The sequence below is a fragment of the Labrus bergylta genome, chromosome 2 (genome assembly GCF_963930695.1).
Source record: "Labrus bergylta chromosome 2, fLabBer1.1, whole genome shotgun sequence".
NCBI lineage: Eukaryota > Metazoa > Chordata > Actinopteri > Labriformes > Labridae > Labrus > Labrus bergylta.
In genome coordinates, this window is record NC_089196.1 from 35,288,504 (window position 1) to 35,315,713 (window position 27,210).

Sequence of the window (27,210 nt, forward strand, 5' to 3'; positions counted from 1 at the left end):
TACTTCTTTTTAAACAGCAGAGGGCGCCATCTATTCATGCTTCTCTTGTTTGACTTCCTACATCACTCGCTTGAGCCTCAACACCTGAAGAGCAGAGGCGGTTGGTTGTAACCTGGTTGTAACAAGCAGACTTTCTCATGGCAGCTGCGGTGCAAGATGTTGAAATTCACAGCTTCAGTCCACCTTAGTTTGCATATTTCCTCGGATTTATTCAAATAAATCCCTTAAATTCTTTTGAAACCACGTCTCTGCCTCATCAGTGTTCGAATCTGTGTGTCTTAATTATTTACATTTGGAGTTTTAAGTTCTGTTTTTCCTGAGGTGCAAGCCCCCAGGTGGCGTTGTCGGTTATTATTTGACATAAGATAATAACCATTCACCAACCCTTGCCACACTTACATTGGAAGGAGTCATTAAACAAAACTGCAACTCCTTCTCCTCTCTTATGCACTCTGGCCTCGCTTACAAAACTGAAGTTGGGAGGGGTTGACTCGATAAGAACAGCTGCACTGTTATTTTTGTCTAACTAAGTTTCAGTTAAAAACATAAAATCAAGCTTGTGCTCAATAATAAAATCATTGATTAAAAATGATTTCCCTGCCAGTGATCTAATGTTTAGTAGAGCCAGCTTCAGGGTCCTAGAAGCTTCGGCTGCTAACGTTTTTGGGACAGGTTGTGGCTCAAAAGGAATGGATGCTAAGTTTGACAAGTTTGCAAAATCACATAGCTGCCTTTTGTTTCTTGGCAGAGTCCCCTTTATTCTTCTATTACCTATCATCACAGAGATTTTGAAACCTACTGACGTGCAGGGCCCCGGCTTATCCTGGAGAGAGTCATGACTGCTGATATCCTTGCAGCCTGGACCCAAAACACATCAGTTTGACCTCTGAATGTTCTGCATTTCATCCTTATCAAGCTTAGGAGACAAAACACCCGCATGACTGAATGGGCATTACATGCAGTTGTAAGCCAGTTATTCAGTGCCAACAACCTGCTGAATCTCTCCTCTGCTCTTCTGACTGGTGGTATGGGGCCACTGATAAACACATCCACATCCAAGGGGCTGACCATCCTCAGCAGACCAGTGAAGTCCTGTTTCAAGACTTCAGATTGTTGTTTTGTGACATCATTTGACCCAATGTGCAGTATGGCATTCTTCACAGTTGGGTGTTCAGCCACAATATGCAGGATCCTGTCTGTTAAATCAGAGACCATATCTCTGGGAAAACACAGTACTTCTGTGTTTTTACCGCACATCCTTTGTACATCTTTAACAGCAGAGTCACCCACAATCAGAGTCTCAAGCCCAGGCTTTAGCTTTCCCTGTAGCCGTTTACTTTTTGATATGTTTTCAGTCCTTACCCTGATGTCTGAGGATGGAGAACCAGATGAAGATCCAGTGCTCTGCAACAGAGGGGAATATCTGTTCTATAGTTCCACATTAGGTTGTAGGGGAGGCTTGTTGCTAACCCTCCCTTTCACAGCTGTCCACGGCTGTGTCCTTCAAGATACCGGGGTTGAGGAGGCACTTTGCAGGGGAGGTACTGCAGGCCAGCCGGTCTCATCACATATCTCAGCTCACTGTGCTCTGCCTGTTAACCGTCCTCCCATTTCCCAGAGAAATGTATTAGACAATACAGAGCCCACCTTTGTCATTGTAGAGGTCTCTGTTCTCTTTTGCCGTGTGTTAGCTTGCTCTTGTCCACTATTCTGAGTTAGTGGTAATGTGGTGTCATTCCTGCACAGTCCATTCACTTCCACATTCACTTCTAGGGGATAAATCTTTGTCTCCAGCACTACATACTGCAGCTTGATTTCAGGTGTTAAAATCACATCCAGCAGTTTTCTTGGCCGGAGGAGCTCCTCTTTGTATCCACATGTTGTTGTTTGTCCTGATATATCTCTGATAACTGCAGCGAGCAGCCGTCGTCTGAATAAATCTTTAAGTTCCTGAAACTCGGACATCTGACACTCATCCAAGAGTCACAGGAAGAAAACTCAACTCATTGCTGATGATACTCTTCTTTAATTGGCGGGTGGCAACTAGCTTTAAGGTGCATTAGCGCCATCTACTATGCTGGAGTGTGGGCCAGGATACCTATAACTATTAAAAGAAAAAATAATAATAATAAAGAAAGAAAAGTAAATGAATTAATTAAATTATCTTAACTAGTCCAGTTTCTTTTAAAAATGTAAACAAAGCTTTATATTTTCCTTCCTCATTATTCAACACATTTTTAAGTCAATGTTACAATGCCCCATCATCAGCAAATAGTGATTGTCCAGTATCAGAATCCATTCCAGAAAACACATCATTAATCATTATTGAGAAGAGTGGGCTTATAACGTTCCCCTGAGGAGCTCCGTTATCTACCTTATATCTAGTTGATATAGCCACCCCCATCTTGACTTGAATATATCTATCAAATAAAAAATCTTTAATCCAGTTCAAACTTTTACTTGTTATTCCCATTTTGTGCAATTTGATAATTAATCCCTCTTTCCAAACCTCGTCATAGGCTTTTTGGACATCAAAAACACTTCCATTACCGACTCTTTATTAACCTGAGCTTTCCTTATTTCTGTCTCTAAACATACAACTGGATCCATTGTTCCCATCCCTTTCCTAAACCCACTCTGATATGATGAACGTAATCCTCTGGTTTCGATGAAATATGTCATTCTTTCCATGATTTTCCCGACATGGGTCCTCTCCTGCTTGAGCGGCTTTACAGTTTTTCCAAATGCTTATTCTGCCATTTTGAGCAGGTGTAGTTAATGTAGTCAATTTATTTCAGTTTAGCTTTAAGTAAAGTTTTCCTCCAGCGCCAACAGTCTTCTTTTTGACTTTGAAAAGGCCATTGATCCTTTTATCATCACTGTCACAGGTTGGTTTACAACTGTCAGGTCATTCTGTGTGTTTTTTAATTCAGTGCTTCCTCGACTTAAATAGGGCTTGAAGATAACAGAGGACACGCTTTGCAATTCAGCTGCTTTCTTTAGATATTTTTCCAATGTATTTATTGTCACATCTTAAACAATCCCTCAGGAGCTTTTCAGGTTGTAAACCTTCAAACATAAAAGGACATGAACATGTCAATTAACAAATGTCTTTTAAGAACATAAACATACTAAATCAAATCAGTCTCAAATTTTGACACATTAACCATGCATCTTGTATCATCCTTACCTTCCTTTTTCCCATTTTAACACCAAACAAAACAAATCAGAATTTAAGTTAATATAACCATTAAATGAATCTGAATTTTAGTATCTATTCAGTTCTTTATCTTTTGTTTACAATTTAAACAAACCAGTTAAATGTGTTCAATATTAATTATTATTTACCCTTCTAATGTAATTGTTTCCTGTGAACACTACACTATAAAACCAGAATGCAGAGTGCATCACTATGAAATAAACAGCCTACATTAAATACATGTCACCATTCAAACATTCTGAACAGATAATTACCAAAGAACACAGCACACTTACCAAAGGTATCTCTGCTGTCTTCCTTTCATTGAATTCATCCTGAAAGTGTCTCAGCCTCTCACCTCACTCCTGCTCTCACACACACCGCTGACACTCCTGTCTGTCAGTTAGAGCCACTCAGCAGGTTTACACACCTGGCTCACAAAGGTTACCTGATTTCCTGACCTGCTCAGTGCTGCTCTCCAGTGTTCAATACAAACTTTAAATAAAGGCTGACAACAGAGATAACCTGAGAAGTAATAATAAAGCTGATTAACCTTTAAACACAAAGTAAATAAAAGCATATAAATATTTAAATTTTCAGTTTGTCCTTAGATTTTAACAAAACAAAGACTGATTTAAAAAAAATCCCCCAGACACCAAACATTTGTTATATGGAAAATAACTTGTTTTTTGTGTGTTTTTTTCATTAAAAATATTATCATCATGTAATCAAACTGGCATTTAAAGAGTCAAAAATCCTGATAATTATTCAATATTTGATCGTTTTGATCAGGACTGAAGTTGATCAAAAGATTTATTATTACTATTTTTATAGCAGTTTTTGGAAGTGAACATTTTTGTCCTTAATGACTCAAGAGGGTAGTACATTTTAAATCTGATGCTACACAAAAACTAATAATGCATTAAAGTAAATATTTCGTATAATCTTTGACATATCCAAGACCGATTTTAAAAAAGTCCCCCAGACACCAAATATTTGTTATATGGAAAATAACTTCTTTTTTTTCATAAATAACAACAGTGATCAAGTAATGAAATTGGCATCTAAAGGGTTAAAATCCTCAAAATGATTGAATGTTTGGTAGTTTTGAGCAGGGCTGAAGTTGTTTAAGAGATTTATGCAGAAAAAAGCAAAAAAAAAAAGTAATCTGTTCTATTTTTATAGCAGATTTTTGGAAGTGAACATTTTTGTCCTCAATGACTGAAGAGGGTAGTACATTAAACTGATGCCTGAGGGTTTAAAGTGTGTCTTATACAGCAGATTTGATGGTAATAACAACTTATTTCAGAGAGAGAGTACGAGGTGAGAGAGTGTGTTCTTCAGGTGTGAGCGAGAGGCACGTTATGATGCCGGGGACCGGAGCAGAATAAGCAGGAGAATGTATCAACTTGGAGAGGGAGGGGGGCACGGGGGTAAACTCCCCCACTCACTCCTTTCACGCCGTGATCAGCCGCAACATGATACAATGTTTGCCCCACACACACACACACACACACACACACACACACACACACACACACACACACACACAGGGCTCAGGGCTCAGTGTGCATGTGTGTGTGTGTGGGGGGAGCGAGTGAGGAGAGAGAGTACGAGGTGAGAGCAGTGGGCGCGCACTGTAGCTGTTCCCACTCAACGTTCTTGAAGCCAAAATACGTCGCTTAGGGGCGCTTCCATCTTGCGATTTTGACGTCATTTGGAGCCAGAGTCTGCGCAGTAGGGTCCGGGGGGAGGAGCCCTGGTAACACGCCCCGCCCACTTAGCGTACTGCCCTGATGACTTACGCAGCCCAGCTACGCTGAAAGCGCTCTGCCGGTCTACGATGAAGAAATGTGTAAGTACAACAAACCGCCGTATTCAGAGTCTAATGTTTAAACACTGTGTTTTAAAAAATCCAGTTATTTTGATCATTATTGAAAATACGTGGGCTGCTGGGTCCTCTGGTTTTAACAAAATCATTCTATATTTAAGCTATATTTAAGCTAGGTTAGCACCACAGACCGTAGACTACAGGTGGTAAGATATGTTGTATTCTGTTAGAAACTGATAGTCTGCAATGTGAGTCATGTCTGCTTTTCTAATATATTTAAATGAACAGTAAATCAATTGTTTTTTGTGTCTTCATTTAGGCAAAGAAGAGATAAAAGCTGGTCTGACATCTTCCACAGAAGTGAAGTGTAAGTTAAAATCATCTGTTAAAAGTTTTATATCCTGTGATTTTTATTTAAGTTTCATTAGAGGATTGTCAAAACAAGATGTTGTTAACAATACAGTCTTCTAAAAATAAAAATCACACTGAGTCATACACCAGATAAATATTAAATAGAAAGGTGATGTTTTCTTTTCCATTTTACAATCAACAGAATCTAAAAATGACTCATTTCAACCTTCATCTGCACACCTGTTACAGAGGTCAGGCTGGGGTCTCTTAGTTTGAAGGAACCTCCTCCTTTTATCACCTGTGCCAGATGCCCTGCTCATCCACTGTGGGAGAAATGACCTTACACCAGCAGCTCTCCCAGATGAAGAGTCCTCTCTGCCATCACCCAGAGGAGCTGATCGACGTCTGAAGAAGGTGGACAGAGTCTGGAGCTTTGTGACAGTGAACAGTGAGAAGGCTACCATAGTCATCCTCAGATAAAACACAGAGATCCAGGTCAATATTTAATTTATTTTTCTTAACATGATGTTGCCCTGTGTTTGAAAGGCCAGATGCTGGAGGGTTGTGTTGGATTTGCTTTTCCATCATATTTTAACAGTCAAACAATCATCCAGGATCTCTTTACTTTATTTGATTTTTGTTTGGATTTCTTTGTTAAATTATGTTTTATACTTTCTCCTATGTCCCAGCAGTTTGACCTGATGGTCTCCCTTACCTCCACATGGTTAATGAAGCCAGGGGTTGTTTGTTGAAGATTTCTTTTCATAAAATGTTTAAATAAACTTTTTTTAAATCTGATATGACTGTTTCTGATTAACTGGAGTACAACAAAGTGTTGGTCACAGTAAAATCATTTAGCAGTTAAGTTTATAGTTCACATTTGAAAAGGCCTTGAACTGACATTAATTTCTTCTTGACCAACAACAGCTAAGACAACAGCAAAGCTAACAGACGAGCTCAGCTTGTCACAGCCGGGCTCGTCTGAGATAAATGGCCTTCAAACTTATTTAATATTAAACATTTAAAGCCAATAAGCATCGCAAGATACGTATGAGATTCCATTTCAATTTATTCAATCACAGACTTGTCAAACAGTCTGGCATGTTGTGCTGCTGTTTTCAAGAGTTAATAACTGAAGAGAAGAAGACCATCGAGAGAGGACAGGAAACACTCAGGGGACGAGTCCTCCATGTTGTCAGGGGACGAGTCCTCCATGTTGTCAGGGGACGAGTCCTCCATGTTGTCAGGGGACGAGTCCTCCATGTTGTCAGGGGACGAGTCCTCCATGTTGTCAGGGGACGAGTCCTCCATGTTGTCAGGGGACGAGTCCTCCATGTTGTCAGGGGACGAGTCCTCCATGTTGTCAGGGGTTGCTGATGGATCTGAATCTGAGAGCATCTTCTGTAATAAAGAAAAACAATCACAGAGTTAAATGTAAAGTATAATGAATTTTACTGTGATGTTTCTGCCTCAGACCTGAAATCAGATCTGTCCTCAGGTTCTGCTAAACTTCAGGTTCTAAAGTTTGTTTTTATGACAGAGAACTATTTAAGAGCAAAAACTAAATATATAATAAGACATGATGAATTCAATAATTTGATCAGCTTTATGAATTTATGTTTGAAGACAAAAGTGTTCCTGCCACTTTCTATTGAAGATTATTGTAAACTGTCATCACATGGGCCAGCCTGATAAATTAAACTAATGTTAAATATTCTCATATAATCAGAAAGCCAATTTGTGTGCAGAACCTCACCGGAGCTGGAATCAGAGTCTGGACTGCTGTTTCCTTTGAGCATTGATTTCCTTGAAGACAGAAAGAAGAACAATTTAAACATGAACTTCTTGCAGAACCATAGAGGCTGTTAAAATCTTCTGCTAGTCTTCCTCACATCTTAAGAAGGATTATAAATTGTTACTAAAATTACTTTGATGCCGATAGCGGTTACAATAACACGGTCCAATCATATGAGAGATCATTTTACCTTTGAGTCCTCTGTGAAGGTGTTCTCTTCAGAATCAGCACTGCAAAGACAAGATGATGGCGTCCACCTTCACAAGCTGCTGCTTCAGTCTGGCTGCATCATGGTCACCTACAGGAACACCACAGAAATACAATCAAAGTACTTCACTGTATTTATCAGAGGATGTACTGTATGCAAAGTAGAATCTTTTTAGCTGTAATTCCTTAAAAAGATTTGAGACTGCTTTGTTATTTGAGAGCACAGATTGTTTCTTTTCCCTTCTCTCTGTTTGCCTGTACATGACCTTTCAGTGCTGTAGAAGATGCTACAGTAAATCCTGGATCAGCTGTGTGGATGGTGTGACTGTGTGCTAAAGCTTTATTAAAGTTGTCACGCACATACTCATATACCTTTGGAGAGTAAAAGTGCAGTGTGGTGGCAAACTGCTTATAAAATATAAAATAGTATTTTATTGGTGAGGTGCCCCAATCAAAGCGTCCTACAGAGTATCAGCAGCTTTAGAGGGAGGAGACGAGCGCATTATGGAGAGGAGCGCACCGCAGGGGGCGAGCTGGGGGAGAGACGCACGACCTGAGAAAAAGGAAATCCCAGTTTAAAATATAATGTTGGTGAGAAGAGGGAAACAGGAAGACATAAATGTCAATGTTGAAATTGTTTTGAATACAGAGGCTGTGAATGTTCAGTTTTTCTTTGGCTATAAAAAGGCAACAACAGCCTGTAGTTTAATCATGGTGTTTCTCTTCGTTAACGATTATTGAAGCGAAATCAAAAATAAATGCATGACATTTAAAACATATTAACATGTGTGGGGGAAAACACGATCTTTATGTCTTCTTTTATTGTCTCCTCCTCACTCACATAACAGCAGCATGTTGTGTGTAACACTGGTCTCCTGCATTAACACCTTCCTTTCAAAGGTGTTAAATACAGACACAGTCACAATCACCGCAATGTTTGTCAGGTTTTGTCAATTTTTAGTACAATTTCTCAATGAGCGTCATTAAATTTACAATATGATCAACTTGTGACTGTTGAATTGGTCGTGTGTGGAAGACAATGCAGAACATTTATCAGTTTAAGCAGCATGATGCTCAGTTAATATTACATTACACCATCGCAGGTTGTTGATGTTTGTGTTCACGTTTCGGTTAGTCTCTTAAATCAGTAACAGTTATATTAAATCAGATCTTACCTTTAGTTTTATCTGGATCTTAAATCAGTAACAGTTATATTAAATCACATCTTACCTTTAGTTTTATCTGGATCTTAAATCAGTAACAGTTATATTAAATCAGATCTTTCCTTTAGTTTTATCTGGATCTTAAATCAGTAACAGTTATATTAAATCACATCTTACCTTTAGTTTTATCTGGATCTTAAATCAGTAACAGTTATATTAAATCACATCTTACCTTTAGTTTTATCTGGATCTTAAATCAGTAACAGTTATATTAAATCACATCTTACCTTTAGTTTTATCTGGATACATAGAGAAATATTCTCCCCTCGTATATAGTCCTATGAATTTCAGCCTGCACGGTGAAAGTAAAACCTGTTCCTCTCGGTATAGTCCACTTATCACTCAGACTGTAAACATGTACACATTAGTAATGATGCAGGCCAGATTACAATTATGTGACTTTGTTTTTGCCCTACATACTTTTTTGAGACTTTACCAGATGTTTTTATTTTTGCTGTAAAATAACTGTACAGTCAATGAACCGCATCTATGAGCGGATTTTATATTACGATTCTTGGTTTTAAATACAATTTCAATCACAATAACGACATAACAATATCAAGAAACATAGCATGTCAGTTATTAGGTTTGCTCATTTAATAAAATAAAATAAAAAGATAAATCATGCCGGATAAGTAACCTAGCTTTACAACATTTCAGCTAACCTTAGACTGCTTATGTGTTAGCTAGCTAGATAACGACTTTAACCAACCAATGACACATAAATCACTTTTTTACTTACCGAAAAATCTGCAAAGATCCCTTATCTCCCTCAGGTCGGTTAGAACAGTTTACTGCAGAACAACTCATTTTACCAGCTCAAAAAAGACGAAAACACTGAACGGAAAAATTCAACAGCGTCTCGGCTTTCGTTCACTACGTAACTTTTGTTATTCACAAAGAGAGCTACGCAAGATCGGCGGCTGTCAATCATCGTCAAATATGACGTAAAATCCTGCTTTTCAATCTCAAATAACTTATTTAAAACAAACTTCACAGAAAAATGAGCACTTGAACACAATGTAGGGTGATAATAACTAATGATCACAGCAGAGTTTAGGTTTGGAAATAAATTATGTGACGAGTATTTTAGCTTTACAGTTTGACCCACATCCCATCTGTTATCACTGAGGAGGCGGGGTTTATGACCTATACTGCAGCCAGTCAGTAGGGGGAGCTCTAAAAATAAAAGCTTCACTAAACCGGGGACCTTGTCCCGTCCATTATTTTTACAGTCTATGGTGCAGAAAGGCCAGATAAAGCACACCTGTGTGGAGGGTCACCTGCTGATGTGACCCTCCAAAAGTGGACTGACTGGATTTCATTTAAGTATTTACAAGAACAACTTTCACTGAAATCTGTGTGGATCAGGGCATCTTTAGCAGTGAGGTTCAGGAATATTCAAAAGGTGCCTCTTGAAATTAAAAAGCCTGTTTTGGAATTGTACCACATGCTCATCCTCTGGCATTGGAACATCTTTTTTAACGATGATTGTACTCACTTTAGTCTCTCCACTTTGAGATTTCCACCTTCTCCTGACATCCCTGGGGCAGGGTCACCACCTTACATGAAGACCTGTTCAAGGGATATACAGACACATGCCTTTGGGCTGCTGCAGACAGTGCTGTCAGACATTTCTTCTATGCTTCTTCAGTTTACAATACCCAGCTTGTAGATTATATTTGCCATGAACTACAAATTTCATGTGTCTTACATTGGCACGTCTCTCTCTTTTGGTGGAACAACCCAAAATGGTCTCTGACCACAGAGGAAGGCATAGGAAATGTGTTGGTGCTCTGACACATATTACTTGTAGAGAGTAAGTAAAGTATCAGACAGTAGCCTCCTCTGTCTCTTTAGTTATTGTGTCCCTCTTGCCTGTAGTCGTTCTGCTGACATCATCCCTGAGGAGAAACTGTCTGACTGATTTAGCTCTCTTCATTTTGTGAGTTTCTTGGACCATTTTTCAAATGGCTTGAGAATCACATCCAATAAGCTTCTTGCAGTATGTCTTATTTTATTTATATATATATACATATATTTTTTAATTTTCTTGTTGATGTGCCATAGTACATTGTCATTACAATTACAAATAATCAAGACATAAGTACATATACAGCGTACAACATTCTTCTGATTTCTTAGATTACAGTTTAAACCTTATATATACATAAACTAGCCTCTATGGACTTGTTTTTCTTTTTTTGTGGCTACTCAAGGGAGCCATAATAAAACTATATACATCCAGAGAGAAAGTACCAAAAATAAAAGTAAATCAAGCAGTATCAGCAATTTAGCTTCCTAGACTTTTGAATAATACCAATAAAGTAATATTTGATCGTTTTGATCAGGACTGAAGTTGATCGAAAGATTTAAACTGAAAAAGTAGAAAAAACATTAATCTGTAATATTTTTATAGCAGTTTTTGGAAGTGAACATTTTTGTCCTTAATGACTCAAGAGGGTAGTACATTTTAAATCTGATGCTACACAAAAACTAATAATGCATCAAAGTCAATATTTTGTATAATCTTTGACATATCCAAGACTGATTTAAAAAAAATCCCCCAGCCACCAAATATTTGTTATATGGAAAATAACTTTTTTTTCATAAATAACAACAGTGATCAAGTAATGAAATTGGCATCTAAAGGGTTAAAATCCTCAAAATGATTGAATGTTTGGTAGTTTTGAGCAGGGCGGAAGTTGTTTAAGAGATTTATGCAGAAAGAAGCGAAAAAAAAAAGTAATCTGTTTTATTTTTATAGCAGATTTTTGGAAGTGGACATTTTTGTCCTTAATGACTTTAGAGGGTAGTAAATGAAACTGATGCCTGAGGGTTTAAAGTGTGTCTTATACAGCAGATTTGACGGTAATAACAGCTTATTTCAAGGACCTTCATATAAAGTGTTACCCAAGAAGAACTTAGACTGTGTGTGGGGGGAGCGAGTGAGGAGAGAGAGTACGAGGTGAGAGAGTGTGTTCTTCAGGTGTGAGGAGAGGCACGTTATGATGCCGGGGACCGGAGCAGAATAAGCAGGAGAATGTATCAACTTGGAGAGGGAGGGGGGCACGGGGGTAAACTGCCCCACTCACTCCTTTCGCGCCGTTATCAGCCGCAACATGATACAATGTTTGCCCCACACACACACACACACACACACACACACACACACACACACACACACACACACACACACACACACACACACACACACACACACACACACACACACACACACACACACACACACACACACACACACACACACACACACACACACACACACACACACACACACACACACACACACACACACACACACACACACACACACACACACACACACACACACACACACACACACACACACACACACACACACACACACACACACACACACACACACACACACACACACACACACACACACACACACACACACACACACACACACACACACACACACACACACACACACACACACTTGAGTCCCCACAGTTCGCCGAGTCGGGTGACGAGGCTTTTATAGGTTTGGTGACGTGGGGCTGTACTCCTACGTCATACTGTACTCCAAAAAAACTGTTAGAGTTTTTCAAACAGAAGGGCAGACACTATGCACATTTCTAACACAATATTTCAAATTTCAATACTTTGTACTCAAATGTCGAGATTGGGACTTGGATTGATCCATAACACTACTTAATACTCAAATACAGAGGTTTAGAGTTGAAGAAAGTGGTTTTAGGGTTTAGTTACTCTTTAACCAGAGCTGTCTCAGTGCTGCGGTTTGGTCCAAAACCTGACTGGAAGACATCCAAACAGTTGTTCAATATCAAGAAGTTATTTAACTTCTGAAACACAGCTTTGTCTATCATTTGACCTCACAGAGGAAGATTTGATATAGGCCTGTAATTATTCATTATTGTCTAGATTGTTCTTTTCTAGTAGTGGCTTGATGACTGCTGTTTTCAGGGCCTGTGGGAAGACACCTGAGAGACAAGTTTACCATTTGTAACAGATCTGGAGCCATGACTCCTCCTCCTGCTGCCAATATCAAGACAGCAGGAGGAGGACTTTAATTGTTTAATTGTCACTTGTTTTTTATTGGTGAGATCAGAACAATACAGACATTAAAGAAGGGGGTCCATTGTTTTTCTGTAATGTAGAACATTTAACCCCCATTACCACCCCCACCCCCCATTATCACACCCCCCAACCATGAAACAGACCAGCTGGACAGAGTGAACAGAGTCAGCTGATCTTCAGTCAGCAGTGTTTCTCAGACCGACAGACCACACAGAGACACTGAAGAACCAGGAAACCAGAACACAAACCCAGGATAGAGAGGTTCAGTGAATGTGGTGTTGAAGGTGTGGAGGTGGATCAGTGTGTCAGAGGAGACTCTGTAGAAGGACAGAGAGCCAGCAGGACAGTCCACATACACTGCTACTCTGTGAGAGACAGAGGAGGAGGAGGAGGAGGAGGAGGAGGAGGAGGAGGAGGAGGAGGAGATCTCTGTTACTCCTTTATTGTGATAGACAGAGTAACCTTCATCAGAGCAGATCAGACTCCAGGACTGATCCTTAAATCCAAACATACATTCATAACTGTCTCCTCCCCTTCTGATTCCTCTGTAACTCACTGATACATTAACATCTCCTCTCCACTCGACCTCCCAGTAACAGCGACCAGTCAGAGCAGTCCTACACAGCAGCTGAGGCCAGTGTTCAAATCTGTCTGGATGATCAGGATATGACTGAAGCTCCTCCACACGTGTCACCTTCCTGTTGTTGTCAGACAGTTTCAGTTTTCTGTTCACTGTGTTTGTGTCCAGTTCCAGCTCACAGGCGTCTGATGGAGAGAACGAGACACAACACAGCTGCAGGTTATCATCTGTTCATTCATCAACAACTTTACTGACACTTACTGATAGGGGTGTAAAGGTACACGTACTCGGACCGGACCGTTTCGGTACAGGACTGATCCGAGTACGCGCTGAACAAAAGTGATTTAATCTGTGTTCCCACACGGACCACAAAGCAGAAGCACACCTCAGGGTGGAGGAAGGCTGCAGCTGCTGGTATGGGACACAGCTTTTAGTTAATAACTTGTAAAAAAGTTCAAACATAAACTGTGCAAACTGTGCAGATTAGTAGTTCCTCGAGTCCTGTTGGTTTGGACAGTTGCATATAACCGGGATGGAGTTCTTTTTACAGACTTACTCTTAAGTTTTGTTTTCATTTTCAGCGATGATCCCGCTCAAGCTAAGAGCAAAAGGGGAGGGGGAGACGCGTCTGTGTGGGAAAATAACCTGCAGCAGAGACGTGCTGTCAGGGGAGGCAGGTGAGGCTCGTCATCATCAAAAGTAAAAAACAAATAATCATTAAATCAAGTAAATATTAATATTTTTCTACTGATCTGTGTTATAAATGTTATTTCTGTACGATTCCAAAAAATGTTCAATAATTTTCAGGATCAAAATCTCTGAATTTGCATATTTCCGGCCGGCTCCGATGCGAGGTGAGGCAGCGACGAGTTGTGCCTCATCCCAGATTGCGCAATCCCTCACAAACTGGGTCGAGCGTATGCCTTTTGCTTTCTTACTGTTTGTCACCAATGTAATGTTTGTAGACACTTCTATTATCCGTCCTCACTTTCCATAGAATAAGTAATGTATTTCACATGTTTTTAACATATTTAGTTTAATTTGACATAAAACCGCACTGAAAAAGCATGAGGTGAGGCAGCTGCTTCACCTGAAGGGGGCGTGCGTCAGGTTGTGTGAGGCTCATAAGACCAAGAGTTTATGCTTGGTTTGATGGTTGCTCCTCTTCTATGCAGATTTTTTATATAAAAAAGATTTTATATCTAAGCTTAAAGATTTCTCAATTTTTAAATCAAAACGTGAAGTGATAAATAATGAAGACTTTTAAAACTAAAAGAAGGTAAGGAAATCTTTTACAACAAAGTCACAGATATTTTAGTCCAGAAGGATAGGTGAAAGGACTTTGTTTACAAGTAAAGGTAAGACCATGAATACACCGCAGTATATGCCTACTTTTATTTTTATTGAATGAGTATGAATTGTGGAATTGCAATGGAAAAAACATTTCTGAGGCGCTATAAATGTAACGTTCTTCCTTTGCCAAATATGCACCTTCCCTCTATGTGTGTGTAAATAATGCTGATATGAGATATGAAACACAACCAGTAGTCAATGTGCAAGCTGCCAATTGAATGGTGAATTTAAGCTACTCTATAAATGGGTTCATATATTTGTAAATCTGACTCTGAAAAAGTCAGTGCCTCACCAGCCACGAACCTCGCCGCACGTCACTGACCTGCAGCATGATAGAATGAACACCTCCCTCCCCATTCCCACAATAATGGACAAAGAGACGTTGACAAGACGAGAGTAGTGTGCCGTTGTTGTTCAGCGGACATCGGGTACGTCACAGGCAACACGTCCAACTTATTAAAGCACTTGAAAAGGCACCACGTGAACGTAAACATCACAGCAACTAAGAAAAAACAGACAGCCTTTTGCTAGTAATTCTAAACGGGCCAAAGCCATAAAAAATGCCATTGAAGTTCTTATATCGACAGAGGGAAATATTAATAGTTCTGAAACTACACTGTCCCAGATGTGATTAGTTTATTATGTGCTCAAAGAGCATTCAAAAAAGTGTTGCCTTCATAAACTAAAAGGTGGAAGTGTAATTAAAAAGAAATATATTTACATAAAGGCTATATTAATGACTTCATTTCATTCTAAAATACTTTATTTCATTCATATCTTTTATTTATTGGAGACTCTTTTGGTTGAAGGAAGCAGCATAAGTTTATTTTATGTTTTTTTTTTACAATGTTTAATTTAAAATGTTATTAAAAAGTAACCTGAGCAGGTGTACAAGTCTGAACTGTCGATGCTGCACTTAGTCCAATGTGTAAAAGGGAAATTATAAATGTTCCTAATAAAGAAAAAAGTGTTGCATCAGGTCCCTTTACTGTAGTGAAAATGTACCAAACCGAAGCTTCAAAACTGAGAACTGTACCGAACTGAAATGTTTGTGTACCGTTACACCCCTACTTACTGAGAGTCAATCAAACTTACAGTTCATGTTCAGCACTGAATGATGTTTGACAGCACTGAAATGTAATAATCCACTTCTAATCAAGTTCAAATGGAGTTACCATGGCAGCCAGGAAGAATGGAGATCCAAATCAACAAACACATGCAGTGAATAAAGTCTGACTAATCAAAGTGCAGCACAAAGAATCTATGAACCATCTGCTGTCTCCAACTGTTCTGTCCTCAGAGGTCACATTCAGCACAAACAGGAGCCTCATTTCCACTTTCACTGTCACACACAATGTGATGGCAGCAGGAGTGTGCCACGTCCCTTTGTCCTGTCTAACTACTTTTAAACTGTGTTTCTGAAGTCATGGAGACCATTTCTTTTCCATCAATCTAGGCTCTACAACATACATGTTTTTGTTTTAATGTAAATTTAACTGGACTGGATGAACAGATCGAAATCTGAAGAGACAGATGACAACTCAGTCCTTGTGAGTTTTTCTCTGCTTGTCTAAGGTGTAGGCCACGCCGTCCCGACCTCACCTGGCCACCTGGCGGCCTGCAGCTGACTTGTGTATTGTTGTTGGATGTTCCTGCTGGCCTGTACTATGGTGATCGTGGACTTTGCTGTGTGCCTTACTGTCTGCACAGCCAGAAGACGAGGAGGAGAGCTAGCTTATGTCTCTAAAGATATTCTGTTTCTATTTCATCACTGAATTCACGTCTGGATGTTTTTGAGGAGAGAACTTGATGTTGGAGACTCTGCATATATACATGTTTATGAAAATGAACGTCAAATCAAAAATGATTTCTGCTGTTTTTAAAGTTGATGAGCTCCACGAGCTCGACTACGAGCAGCCGGCCAGCAGCCAACATCAAAATGTGAAATGTCACAAAAACTGCATGTTGTAAAATATACATTTCTGTTGGATGTGATGAATGGTGATTTTCTATTCACTGGATTATCACTTTAATTTCAGTTTACATTTTTTATTTCATATTTAAACTCTCATGAGTTTCCATCACCCTCACTTTTATCATCACTTTGTGTTACTTCCAGCCCTCATCCTGTTGTAGTTTGAAAGGTTTAATCATAACAGAAACACAATCTGGACAGCAGCAGGCACAAACCAATAGTTATCTAACCTCTGAATTTAGCCAAGTCATAAGATCATGTTCTGATACACAAGACACACACACACACACACACACACACACACACACACACACTCTTTCCTGTTAAGAGACCAGTTGTCTGTCCAGGAAACTTCTAGGAAATGGTCTTCATATAGCACACATGTTGTAATTGCTCAGTGTGTTGATTGCCCATAAAAGGATGATTGGGATGTTATAAAAGTTCCGGTTGAGCGAGGACGCTGGCGTGTATGTCGCCGCTTCACGATCCGTGACAAAAATGGTGTTTCTTTTGTGCTATCTATGCTTCTCCCTCCTACTTATCCTCTACTAACAGTCTGCAAACAGATCGACTTTGCTGCTGCTTTCAGTTTGTGTAAACTGACAGCTACTCACCAGCTATGACGATCAGCTGTTAGCGCTAGCCGCCGATCAGCTGTTAGCTTCTCGCACAGCTATCAGGATATCCTCACCAGTCTGTGATCACTGGACCCTCGCCTGCCTTATTGGTGGACCGTCCTTCTTCGTCGGCCACGTCGGCTCCCTACCTGGCTTGGACCCGTCGCCCTGCGCCACCTGTTGGCTACCGCTGGCTGCCGCTTCCCCCCTACTCTGGCTCGGCTGCTGGCGGCGAAGAGGCCTGCCTGACAACCAGACTGCCGGCTGCTGCTCTCCTGCTCAGATTGTGTCCAGACGGGTCCCCCGTCTGCCACAAAATTGGTCCTTTCCTTATCCTGGTTTGGCTCTCATTCCTGCGGTTTTCCTGACCCCGGCTGGCGCCCGGTAGCTTGCGGCTTTCAGCCTGCGGCTAGCAGCTGCTCTCCCTGCTGTGGACATGGTACTACTAACATACTCCGCTCTGCAACTCCAGAATCTCGCCTGCCACTTCTCTCCGGACAACCTTGCTTCCATTAAATCTTTCGGACTCCTGCGCCGTCCTCACTACGTGCATAGAGCTGCCCGATGCAAGTTTGTTTACACTGACCATGCTATCCCCACTGTAGTGTCTGACCGGCGCCATCATCACAACAAATCACACGTGCACAGCAGAAACCTGATACCTGTTGTTGTGTGTGTTGACAGAACCACTCCTCTCTCCCCCTCTGCTTCAGAATACACCACCGCCTCATTTATGCTGCAGAATGCTCGCTCCCTTAACAACAAAGCAAACCTATTTCACTAAATATCAAACTTTACTGACAGATCCACGTCATCACAATCATTCAAACCGATGGTTTTATTTAGGCTATAATCGCGCATGTAGTGAGCCGTTTCCAATAAGTAACTTTCATTATGACAATATATAAACATAAAATAAAAATAAAAAATAAAAGTCTGCCACATACATATTGCATCAGCGCCGTCTCGCCTTCATTATCCCGGACGGACCTCAGAGGACCGGACTTATACACTAATGTAATCACTGATGTAGAGTTAAACATTAGACTAACACAAAGACCATAGAGCCTCCAGTTGTCATTAATATATTTCAATATCTTGCATTTATCATCAATTGTGATTTTTAGTTTTAATAAAGAGTGCACAGAGACATGGCGATGGCTTCACACATTTCACCTCCTCCATACTCAGCACATCTTCATCAGCTGCATGTATTTATTCTGTAAATAATTCAAGTGTGGACATTAAGTCGGGGCATCTCTGACACGATCATTAAGCCATATATTTGATCATAATTAGTCACAGTGCAGACGGAGATGCCCACGAAAATATGTGGCCAACAATTCAAAGTTTTTGTTGGTTGATCAAACCTTTGATTAATAATATGATAGAGTGAGGGAGAATGCTGACTGACGTGTCCTCTCTGCCACTATATGAAGAAATCAGTGTGGGTCCTGTAAACATGTAAACATTGCAGATATACTCGTGCGTAATGATGAACGGTGGATGTTTTGGCTCATAGGACAGCGTGAATGCAGCAGCGACGTGGTGTCATTCTCTGAATTTTCTTCAGTTCGTGATCCTCCTGCTGCAGCAAACTACCGATATGTCCATTTTATCCTTCACTTCATTCACAAGTTCCTTTGTTTCTGGGTCAGAAAGTTTTGTTTCTTTGTCTAAACTTCAGTTTTCGTGATCCAACGGTGGAAACCTTTGATCTGCCCCCTCGTTTGGATGCATTTTCATTCACGAGCTGCTTTGCATTGACCGTTTATGGTTGAATGTGGGCGTGTAGAGGGCGGAACATGGGACTAATCTACGTGCGCACATTTCCAGGTGGATGGTGATTTATAAAGGGAACATTGCGTGCAGGTGTGCGTACGAACGGTTTTATAACTCTGAATCATTTTGTGCGCACGCCATTTCCGGGTTTTTGGCACACGTACATTTTTAGTATGAATTTTACGCACTCTTTTATAAATGAGACCCCTGGTCATTTTTAAAAACCTCCTCAAACACCATCTGTTCACCAAAGCATTCAGCCTCATCTAACACTCCCCTCAGCTGATCACCCACTCCCTTTCTCCTTCATTTGTTTGTCTAGTGTTTCTATCCTTTCTCTTCTCTGTTTGTGTTTTTCTATTCCTCTCTTGTTGTCTGCCATTACAACCCCCCCCCCCCCACACACACACACACACACACTTTGTAAAGCATCCTTGGGTTTCATGAAAGGCGCTATATAAATCTAATTTATTGTTATTAACTTCTCAGAGAGAAATAAACAAATCCTCTATTCACAAGCCATAGTCTCTGTCTGATTGTTCAAGAGCATTTACTCTTCTACACTCCAACATGTGCTGCTGTGTTCTGATGAAGAGAAATGAAAACACACTCACACTTCCTCAGACCAGGATCCAGTCTGTGCAGTCCACTATGGTCCAACCTGGAGGAAGAAACCAGATCAGAATCTATTTCATACATCTTCATTTAAATCCAGCATCAGACAAGAAGCAGAGTTCATCATTCAGAAACAGTGAGACAGCTTCTGTGTGTCTGTCTGTACCTCAGTGTCTCCAGTCTGCAGTGTGGATCCTCCAGTCCAGCAGACAGCAGCTTCTCTCCTCGTTCTCCTGGATGATTGTAGCTCAGGTCCAGATGTCTCAGGGGGGAGGAGCTTAGAGCTGAGGCCAGAGACGCACAACCTTCTTCTTTGATCAGACAACCTGACAGACTACACACACACACACACACCAACACACACACACACACACACACACACACACCAACACACACACACACACACACACTCACACATAAACACCAACACACACACACACACACACACACACACACACACACACACACACAACATGCTTAACATCCATTGGTTCATTCTTCTCTGTTTTACCAGTAACATCCCGTCATAACCATGCAGCTGAACAGAATAGACTTCATAATCTGATACTAATCAATATTTACTCTGGTGACAAATAGTGAAGGTAAGACAGAGCGTGAGATAAACACACAGACTGCTTTGACATCAGCAGTGATGTAGAAACAGTTCTGAACTGTTTCATCTGAAATAAAGATTCTTTAGTTCTTTATGTTCCAAACATTATCCATGGTTTGTTTGTTGGTGGGGAAATAACTTCATATTTAACTTTCTTTATTCCAGTCCAGCTTCCTCAGACTAAAAGACTGAGAGCTATAGAACGAGCTCAGAGCTTTACAGCTTTAATGTGGAAACATACAGGAAAACTTTAAACCACCACCAAGGCCCATTTAATAAATGATTCATCAAGAAAACGTGATCTTAGATGAATAATGTGGATCAGCAGCACACTAACCTGAGAGTGTCCAGACTACAGAGTGGACTCTTTAGTCCAGTAGACAGCAGCTTCACTCCTGAATCCTGCAGGTTGTTGTTGCTCAGGTCCAGCTCTCTCAGACTAGAGGACTGGGAGCTGAGGACTGAGGACAGAGCTTCACAGCTTCTCTCTGAGAGGTTACAGACACTCAGCCTGAAGAGGATATGTTTGGTAAGTTAATCAAAATATCAAATAAACTAAGTACATTTAAGCTTATTGGGTAAACTTTCACATGAATAAGTCCTTACCTGAGCGTTTCCAGTGAACAGTGTAGAGTCTTTAAACCACTACACAGCAGCTTCACTTCTGAATCATGCAGGTTGTTGTTGCTCAGGTCCAGCTCTCTCAGACTAGAGGACTGGGACCTGAGGACTGAGGACAGAGCTTCACAGCTTCTCTCTGAGAGGTTACAACCTCTCAGCCTGAAGAGGATTCAGAAGAACACAAATGAAAGCAATTACAAACTATAGTTGTTATTTCTGAATGAAGAGAACTACATTTGAACTGGATAGTTATGTGAGCACGTACAGAGCTTTGTTTGAAGCTTTGATCACAGGCAGCAGCCTCAGAAGAGCCTCCTCTGAAGCAGAGTATTTCTTCAGGTCAAACACGTCCAGATCTTTTTCTGATGACAGTAAGATGAAGACCAGAGCTGACCACTGAGCAGGAGACAGTTCATCTGTGGAGAGACGTCCTGATCTCAGGGACTGTTGGATCTCCTCCACTAGAGAACGATCATTCAGTTCATTCAGACAGTGGAACAGATTGATGCTTTTCTCTGCAGACAGATCCTCACTGATCTTCTCCTTGATGTACTTGACTGTTTTCTGATTATTCTGTGAGCCACTTCCTGTGTGTGTCAGCAGACCTCGTATGAGATTCTGATTGGTCTCTAGAGAAAGACCGAGGAGGAAGCGGAGGAACAAGTCCAGGTGTCCATTAGGACTCTGTAAGGCCTGGTCCACAGCACTCTGATATAAAAGTGTTGGGTCAGGTTTTTCTCTCAATACTTTAGACCACCAGGATGTTGTTTGTTCTTCTGACATCAGATTGACTCCAGAGTTGATGAAGGTCAGATGGACATGAAGAGCAGCCAGAAACTCCTGAACACTCAGATGGATGAAGCAGAACACCTTGTCCTGGTACAGTCCTCTCTCCTCTTTAAAGATCTGTGTGAACACTCCTGAGTACACTGAGGCTGCTCTGATATCGATGTCACACTCTGTCAGGTCTGAGTCATAGAAGATCAGGTTTCCTTTCTGCAGCTGCTCAAAAGCCAGTTTTCCCAGAGACTTAATCATCTTCCTGCTCTTTTTATTCCAGTGTGGATCTGTCTCAGCTCCTCCATCATACTTGATGTTCTTCAGTTTAGATTGAACCACCAGGAAGTGGATGTACATCTCAGTCAGGGTCTTGGGCAGCTCTCCTCCCTCTCTGGTCTTCAGCACATCCTCCAGAACTGTAGCAGTGATCCAGCAGAAGACTGGGATGTGGCACATGATGTGCAGGCTTCGGGATGTCTTGATGTGGGAGATGATTCTGTTGGCCCGATCCTCATTTCTGAATCTCTTCCTGAAGTACTCCTCCTTCTGTGGGTCAGTGAACCCTCTGACCTCTGTCACCATGTCAACACACTCAGGAGGGATCTGACTGGCTGCTGCAGGTCTTGTAGTTATCCAGAGGTGAGCAGAGGGAAGCAGTTTCCCCCTGATGAGGTTAGTCAGCAGCACATCCACTGAGGTGGACTCTGTGACATCAGTCAGGGTCTCATTGTTTTTAAAGTCCAGAGGAAGTCGACACTCATCCAGACCGTCAAAGATGAACACAACCTGGAACTCTTCAAACCTGCAGATTCCTGCTTCTTTGGTTTCAGGAAAGAAGTGATGAACAAGTTCCACCAAGCTGAGCTTTTTCTCTTTCAGCACATTCAGCTCTCTGAAAGTGAATGTTAATGTGAACTGTATGTCCTGGTTGGCTTTGTCTTCAGCCCAGTCCAGAGTGAACTTCTGTGTTAAGACTGTTTTCCCGATGCCAGCCACTCCCTTTGTCATCACTCTTCTGATTGGTTCATCTCTTCCAGGTGAGGCTTTAAAGATGTCTTCTTGTCTGATGGTTGTTTCTGGTCTGTGTGGTTTCCTGGATGCTGTTTCAATCTGTCTGACCTCGTGTTCATCATTGACCTCTCCAGTCCCTCCCTCTGTGATGTAGAGCTCTGTGTAGATCTGGTTCAGAAGGGTTGGGTTTCCTGCTTTAGCAATCCCCTCAAACACACACTGGAACTTCTCCTTCAGGTTAGATTTGAGTTTTTGTTGGCACACTGCACCAAACGTTCCTGAATAAAGAAAGAACTGAAATCAATGAACAGATCTTGATATAGATCACATGACTATCTGAGTTTTGAACTTTAAACCTCTTTGTCCTTTTTCTAAAATACTAAATCTGTTAAAATGTTCTTACTGCTCTGCAGACAGTCAGCCAGCTCCTCCTGCTTCATTCTCCTCAGGAAGTGGAGAGTGATCTTCAAAAATGCCTCATAACAGCTTCTCCCCTGCTCTTCATCCTCACTCAGACTCTCTAAGCATTCTGGGTAATCTGGACTCAGAACCCTCTGGACTCTCTTCAGCTCGTTCTTCACAAAGGTGATGATGTTCTCCTCCAGCAGCTGGAACAGAAGGAGACACTGGATATTTAATATAAACTGGTAGAACTCAACATGTGGTTCATCTGTCAGTCTGAAGGTCAGCTGGTCTAAACAGAACAATAACTTAACATTAAATTATTGTAATGGTAGTATATTAATTAACAGTGTGTTGAACACACCATAAAGATGGAGTCCAGGTCTGTTGGATTCTGCTGGTCTGATTGATCTCTGTGAACGTTGGAGCTCTCCTGTTGAACTCTGTGACAGGACATATTACACAAGAAAACAACGGGATATATATAATGAAACTTTGAGCCAAGTTATGAGTCTTTAAACAACAGAGACATAACATTAACTTGATTTTTAATTCTCACCTTCCATCAGCAGGACGTCCATCTTTAAAGTCAAGAAAGCGACCCTTAGACCGGTCACTCTTCATGGACACACAGCTGGGTCCAGGAGAGTCTGGTCTCTGTTCCTGCATCCTGATACAAAAAAATAAACAAAGAAAGATCATTTTTAATCAGATTGTTCCAGTTTAAACTGGCAGATGGATAATCAGTAATCAGGAGGCAGAGGTGAAGTTCTCCACAGTTCTCTCTGTTTCTATTAGAACAGTATCTCACTCAGAATACAGCCAACACTGTGTTTGTCCTCAAATTCTTCAGACTGATGAAAGTAAAGTTAACAGAAGACGACATAAACATAAACACAGCTCAGAAAGATGCTGTGGTTAGTGACTGAGATTTACAGATAGCAACAATCAGTAATACGATCTCACAGAGAGAGATAAAGAGAGAGAGAGAGAGAGAGAGAGAGGGAGAGAGAGAGAGAGAGAGAGGGAGGGAGATATAGGAGCTCAAGGTGACAGTTCCCCCAGTAGTCTAAGCCTATAGCAGCATAACTAGGAGCTGGTCTACACCAGCGCCAGCCCTAACTATAAAATTTATAGTTACTTTTAATTTTATTCTTAAAATACAGAGTGTGTCTCCCTCCCTCACCCCGTCTGGAAGATGATTCCAGAGGAGAGGATCCTGAAAACTGAAGGCTCTACCTCTCATAGTACATTTAGAGACCGAGCAGCATTTACAACGAGCAGCAACTACTGTTAGGATACAGAACAGATCAAGATCAAGAACTTATCCATAACAACTTCAGGAACCTCACCCTGGAACTCACTTCTGGGACAAAGTCTTCAGACTGACATCACTTCAGATGGGAATAAGTGCTGCTTGCACCATCACAGTAGTTTTTATATTGTGAGTAAGTCCAGAATATGGATCCTACAAGGTTTGTAAAAACACTCAAGAGCTTTGAAGATCTTTGTCTGCAGTCTTCATGATACATCTGCTCACCAGTGTCCTGCCAAGATCACTGGACCAAATGTTCAGTATACCACCATGACATCATCCCTAATGTACTAAACATGCCTCAGCTGGACTCAGATACCATTCACTAAAACAAGGATCAAGTGTTAAACTATGTAGTCCAGGAGAAAGTGTAGTCAGATATCAGTACAATGGTCAGCTGGATCAGCAGGATGTATGGACCAGGTAGGTTAGTGAACTTGACCTGCAGCTTTCAATGCCCAACATCTCACCAGCAGAACCTCAAAAGGTTCAGGATCTGGGCTGTGGACAAAGTCAGGACATCCAACATCCACCTCGTGGACCATAATCCTCTAATCACAGTTTTTAAACCGTGGCTCGTATCCTTGATGGTGCATGCTTTAAAATGGACGTGCAGAAGCAGACTCTCAGTGAATGAAATCTGATATTGTGGACAGTATGTCTGTTTGTTTTGGTCATCATTGGGAGTGAGGAAGGAGAGGACTTTCATTCTACCTGAGGGAAAAACAAAAATGTTCATTCAATAAAAATGCTTTAATTGGGGTGCTGGTGGCCTAGTGGTTAGTGTGAGTGTCCCATGCAGGGAGACTGTAGCCCTCCAAGCGGGTGGCTCAGGTTCAAATCCGACCTGTGGCTCCTTTCCTGCATGTCATTCCCCATTCTCTCTCTCCTTGATTTCCGACTCTATCTACTGTCCTGTCTCTAAATAACGGAACAAAAAGCCCAAAAATAAATCTTTCCTCAGATTTGTCTCTTTTTAAGGTTTGGCCTATTATTTTGACTTTGTCTAAGAATATTTAGCTTCTTTCTAGTAGGGCTGTTTTTGCTTTGAAGTCATAAAGTCCATCACACTGTCGGCTGGTTCTGTGTCAGGCAGGTTAAGTTCTGACAGGGTCGGGGAAATAGGGCGCAGGGAAGGACCCAAATGCAGAAAAAAATGGACTCACAGCTGCAATAAAATGATTAATTTCCACATTTTACTGCCTTCAGGAAGGTCAGGGTTCAAATACAAACACTTCAAAATAAAAAACACAAGATAGAACCAAAGCACACAATGATCATGAAGTGATGAGAAAACTAAATGAAGCTGATGAGGAAAATGAAGACAGGTGAGTAGAGTAGAGGGGAAGGTCTGGGCTATTGAAACCTAGAAGAGAAGGAGGTGAATTCTGAGGACCTCTGGTGGAGAAGTAGGAGAAACAGGAGAAAAGTACGAGTCCTGGGAGAGGTGAACATGGACTGAAGACTGAGAGTGATGTAAATGGCTGAGGATGAAAGAGTGAGCCTACAGAAAAGAAGAACAGAGCTCTTTGTCAATTTCAGATCTCACCTTCCATCAGCAGGACGTCCATCTTTAAAGTCAATAGAGCGACCTATAGACCGGTCACTCTTCATGGACACACAGCTGGGTCCAGGAGAGTCTGGTCTCTGTTCCTGCATCCTGATACAAAAAAACAACATTATTAGTTACTGTGAGCAGCAGATGAGACAGTGATGATGATGATGATGATGATGATGATGATGATGATGATGATGATGAAGGTGGAGTGATGTGAGTGCTGAGCTGTGACATGAAGAAGAGTCATGGACAGTTAGAGATCCTCACCTCAGAGCTTCATGTTCCTCACACAGAGAGGTTTTAGATGGAGGGACTCCCTCCTCTGTGTCCTCACACTGATCCATAGCAGAGCGCCCCCTGCTGGAAGAGCTGCACTCTGTCACTACAACAACACTGATGGAGTTCAGCTGCTGAAGTCACATCCAGTCAAAGATCTTCAGCTGTGTAGAAAACAAAGAGATGAAGCTGCTGATTCACCTTCATCATCATCATCATCATCATCATCATCATCATCACCTCACTGTCAGTCTACAAACATCACATCTACCTGGTTCACCTTCAAAAAGGGAAAGCCGCACCAGCAAAACCATGGTTATCTTATGGTCCAGCGTGATTGCTGGGCGCTCTTCTTTGTTTCTGCAAGACACATTTTTCTAGCAGTTTTTGGGTACGCATAAAAGTTTAAACATTTTCAACTTTTTTGATCAAGAAGCAGAGTCTCAGCAATCGTCAATTTCACTCAAAGTAGCCAATCAAATCAAGTAGGTTTGACATCCACTTTTTATGACATTTTCCCCTCCTCCTCTTGGAGCAAACATATTTCATTTGGTCGCCCGTATGCACACACAGCCCTGCTCCACAGGCGCTCCCAGCTGTTCTTTCCTCAGCTGTGTTCAGGTGTTTTTTTGAGGCGAGTTGCGTCTTTGTGTGATCGGATCCTAAGGGGCCCCATCTGATATCACTCACTCTCATCGCTCTGCTAAGAGTCACATGATTTATTCCTATGAAATGAATTATCTGTCTGAGAGTGAAAACAGAGGAGCAGTGGTGGAGCAGATAGTGAAGATGAAATGTAACAGTAAATGACCGAATGCTGCGAGTCTGGTCTTAACTATCGGGGAGAGATGTTCTTTATGTTGGAAATAATACTTCTGTGAACTTTGAAGATAAATGTTTATACAGAGCATTTTTTTGTAGGTGTCAGATTATTGATCACATATTGGTGATGAATGGTTGGAGGACCCCCCTGTGAAGGGGCCCAACAGACTGAATAATCCCCATTGGTTAGATCAA

At 41.1% G+C, this 27,210-nt stretch overlaps 3 protein-coding genes and 1 long non-coding RNA gene across 5 annotated transcripts in view; 2 read left to right on the forward strand and 2 right to left on the reverse strand.

Annotated features, from left to right (window-relative positions):
* LOC136181106 (NLR family CARD domain-containing protein 3-like) overlaps positions 1-27,210 on the forward strand; it is a 494,962-nt gene that overhangs the window by 287,370 nt on the left and 180,382 nt on the right. The window lies entirely within an intron of this gene.
* Positions 4,837-6,061, forward strand: LOC136181242 (uncharacterized). The gene is made up of 3 exons (XR_010667600.1): positions 4,837-5,054; positions 5,350-5,397; positions 5,584-6,061. It is a non-coding gene; the product is annotated as an uncharacterized lncRNA (long non-coding RNA).
* On the reverse strand, positions 6,433-8,660 carry LOC136181178 (serine-aspartate repeat-containing protein G-like). Its single transcript, XM_065961741.1, has 3 exons — positions 7,367-8,660; positions 7,138-7,187; positions 6,433-6,782 (listed from the first exon to the last, which is right to left on the reverse strand). The coding sequence occupies exon 3, from the start codon at positions 6,777-6,779 to the stop codon at positions 6,507-6,509; it is 273 nt and encodes a 90-aa protein (XP_065817813.1). The 5' UTR covers positions 6,780-6,782; positions 7,138-7,187; positions 7,367-8,660; the 3' UTR covers positions 6,433-6,506.
* Positions 12,099-27,210, reverse strand: part of LOC136181091 (NLR family CARD domain-containing protein 3-like) — a 156,058-nt gene continuing 140,946 nt past the window's right edge. Inside the window, exons 10-15 of one of the 2 annotated variants that reach the window (XM_065961365.1) lie at positions 21,117-21,312; positions 20,837-21,010; positions 20,568-20,741; positions 19,784-19,951; positions 19,617-19,663; positions 12,099-13,460 (exon numbers count right to left, since the gene is read on the reverse strand). In XM_065961365.1, coding sequence (XP_065817437.1) covers positions 12,889-13,460; positions 19,617-19,663; positions 19,784-19,951; positions 20,568-20,741; positions 20,837-21,010; positions 21,117-21,312 — 1,331 coding nt within the window. In that variant the 3' untranslated portion in view covers positions 12,099-12,888. The remainder of the gene's footprint in view (positions 13,461-19,616; positions 19,664-19,783; positions 19,952-20,567; positions 20,742-20,836; positions 21,011-21,116; positions 21,313-27,210) is intronic. The other variant, XM_065961373.1, reaches the window with a different exon arrangement.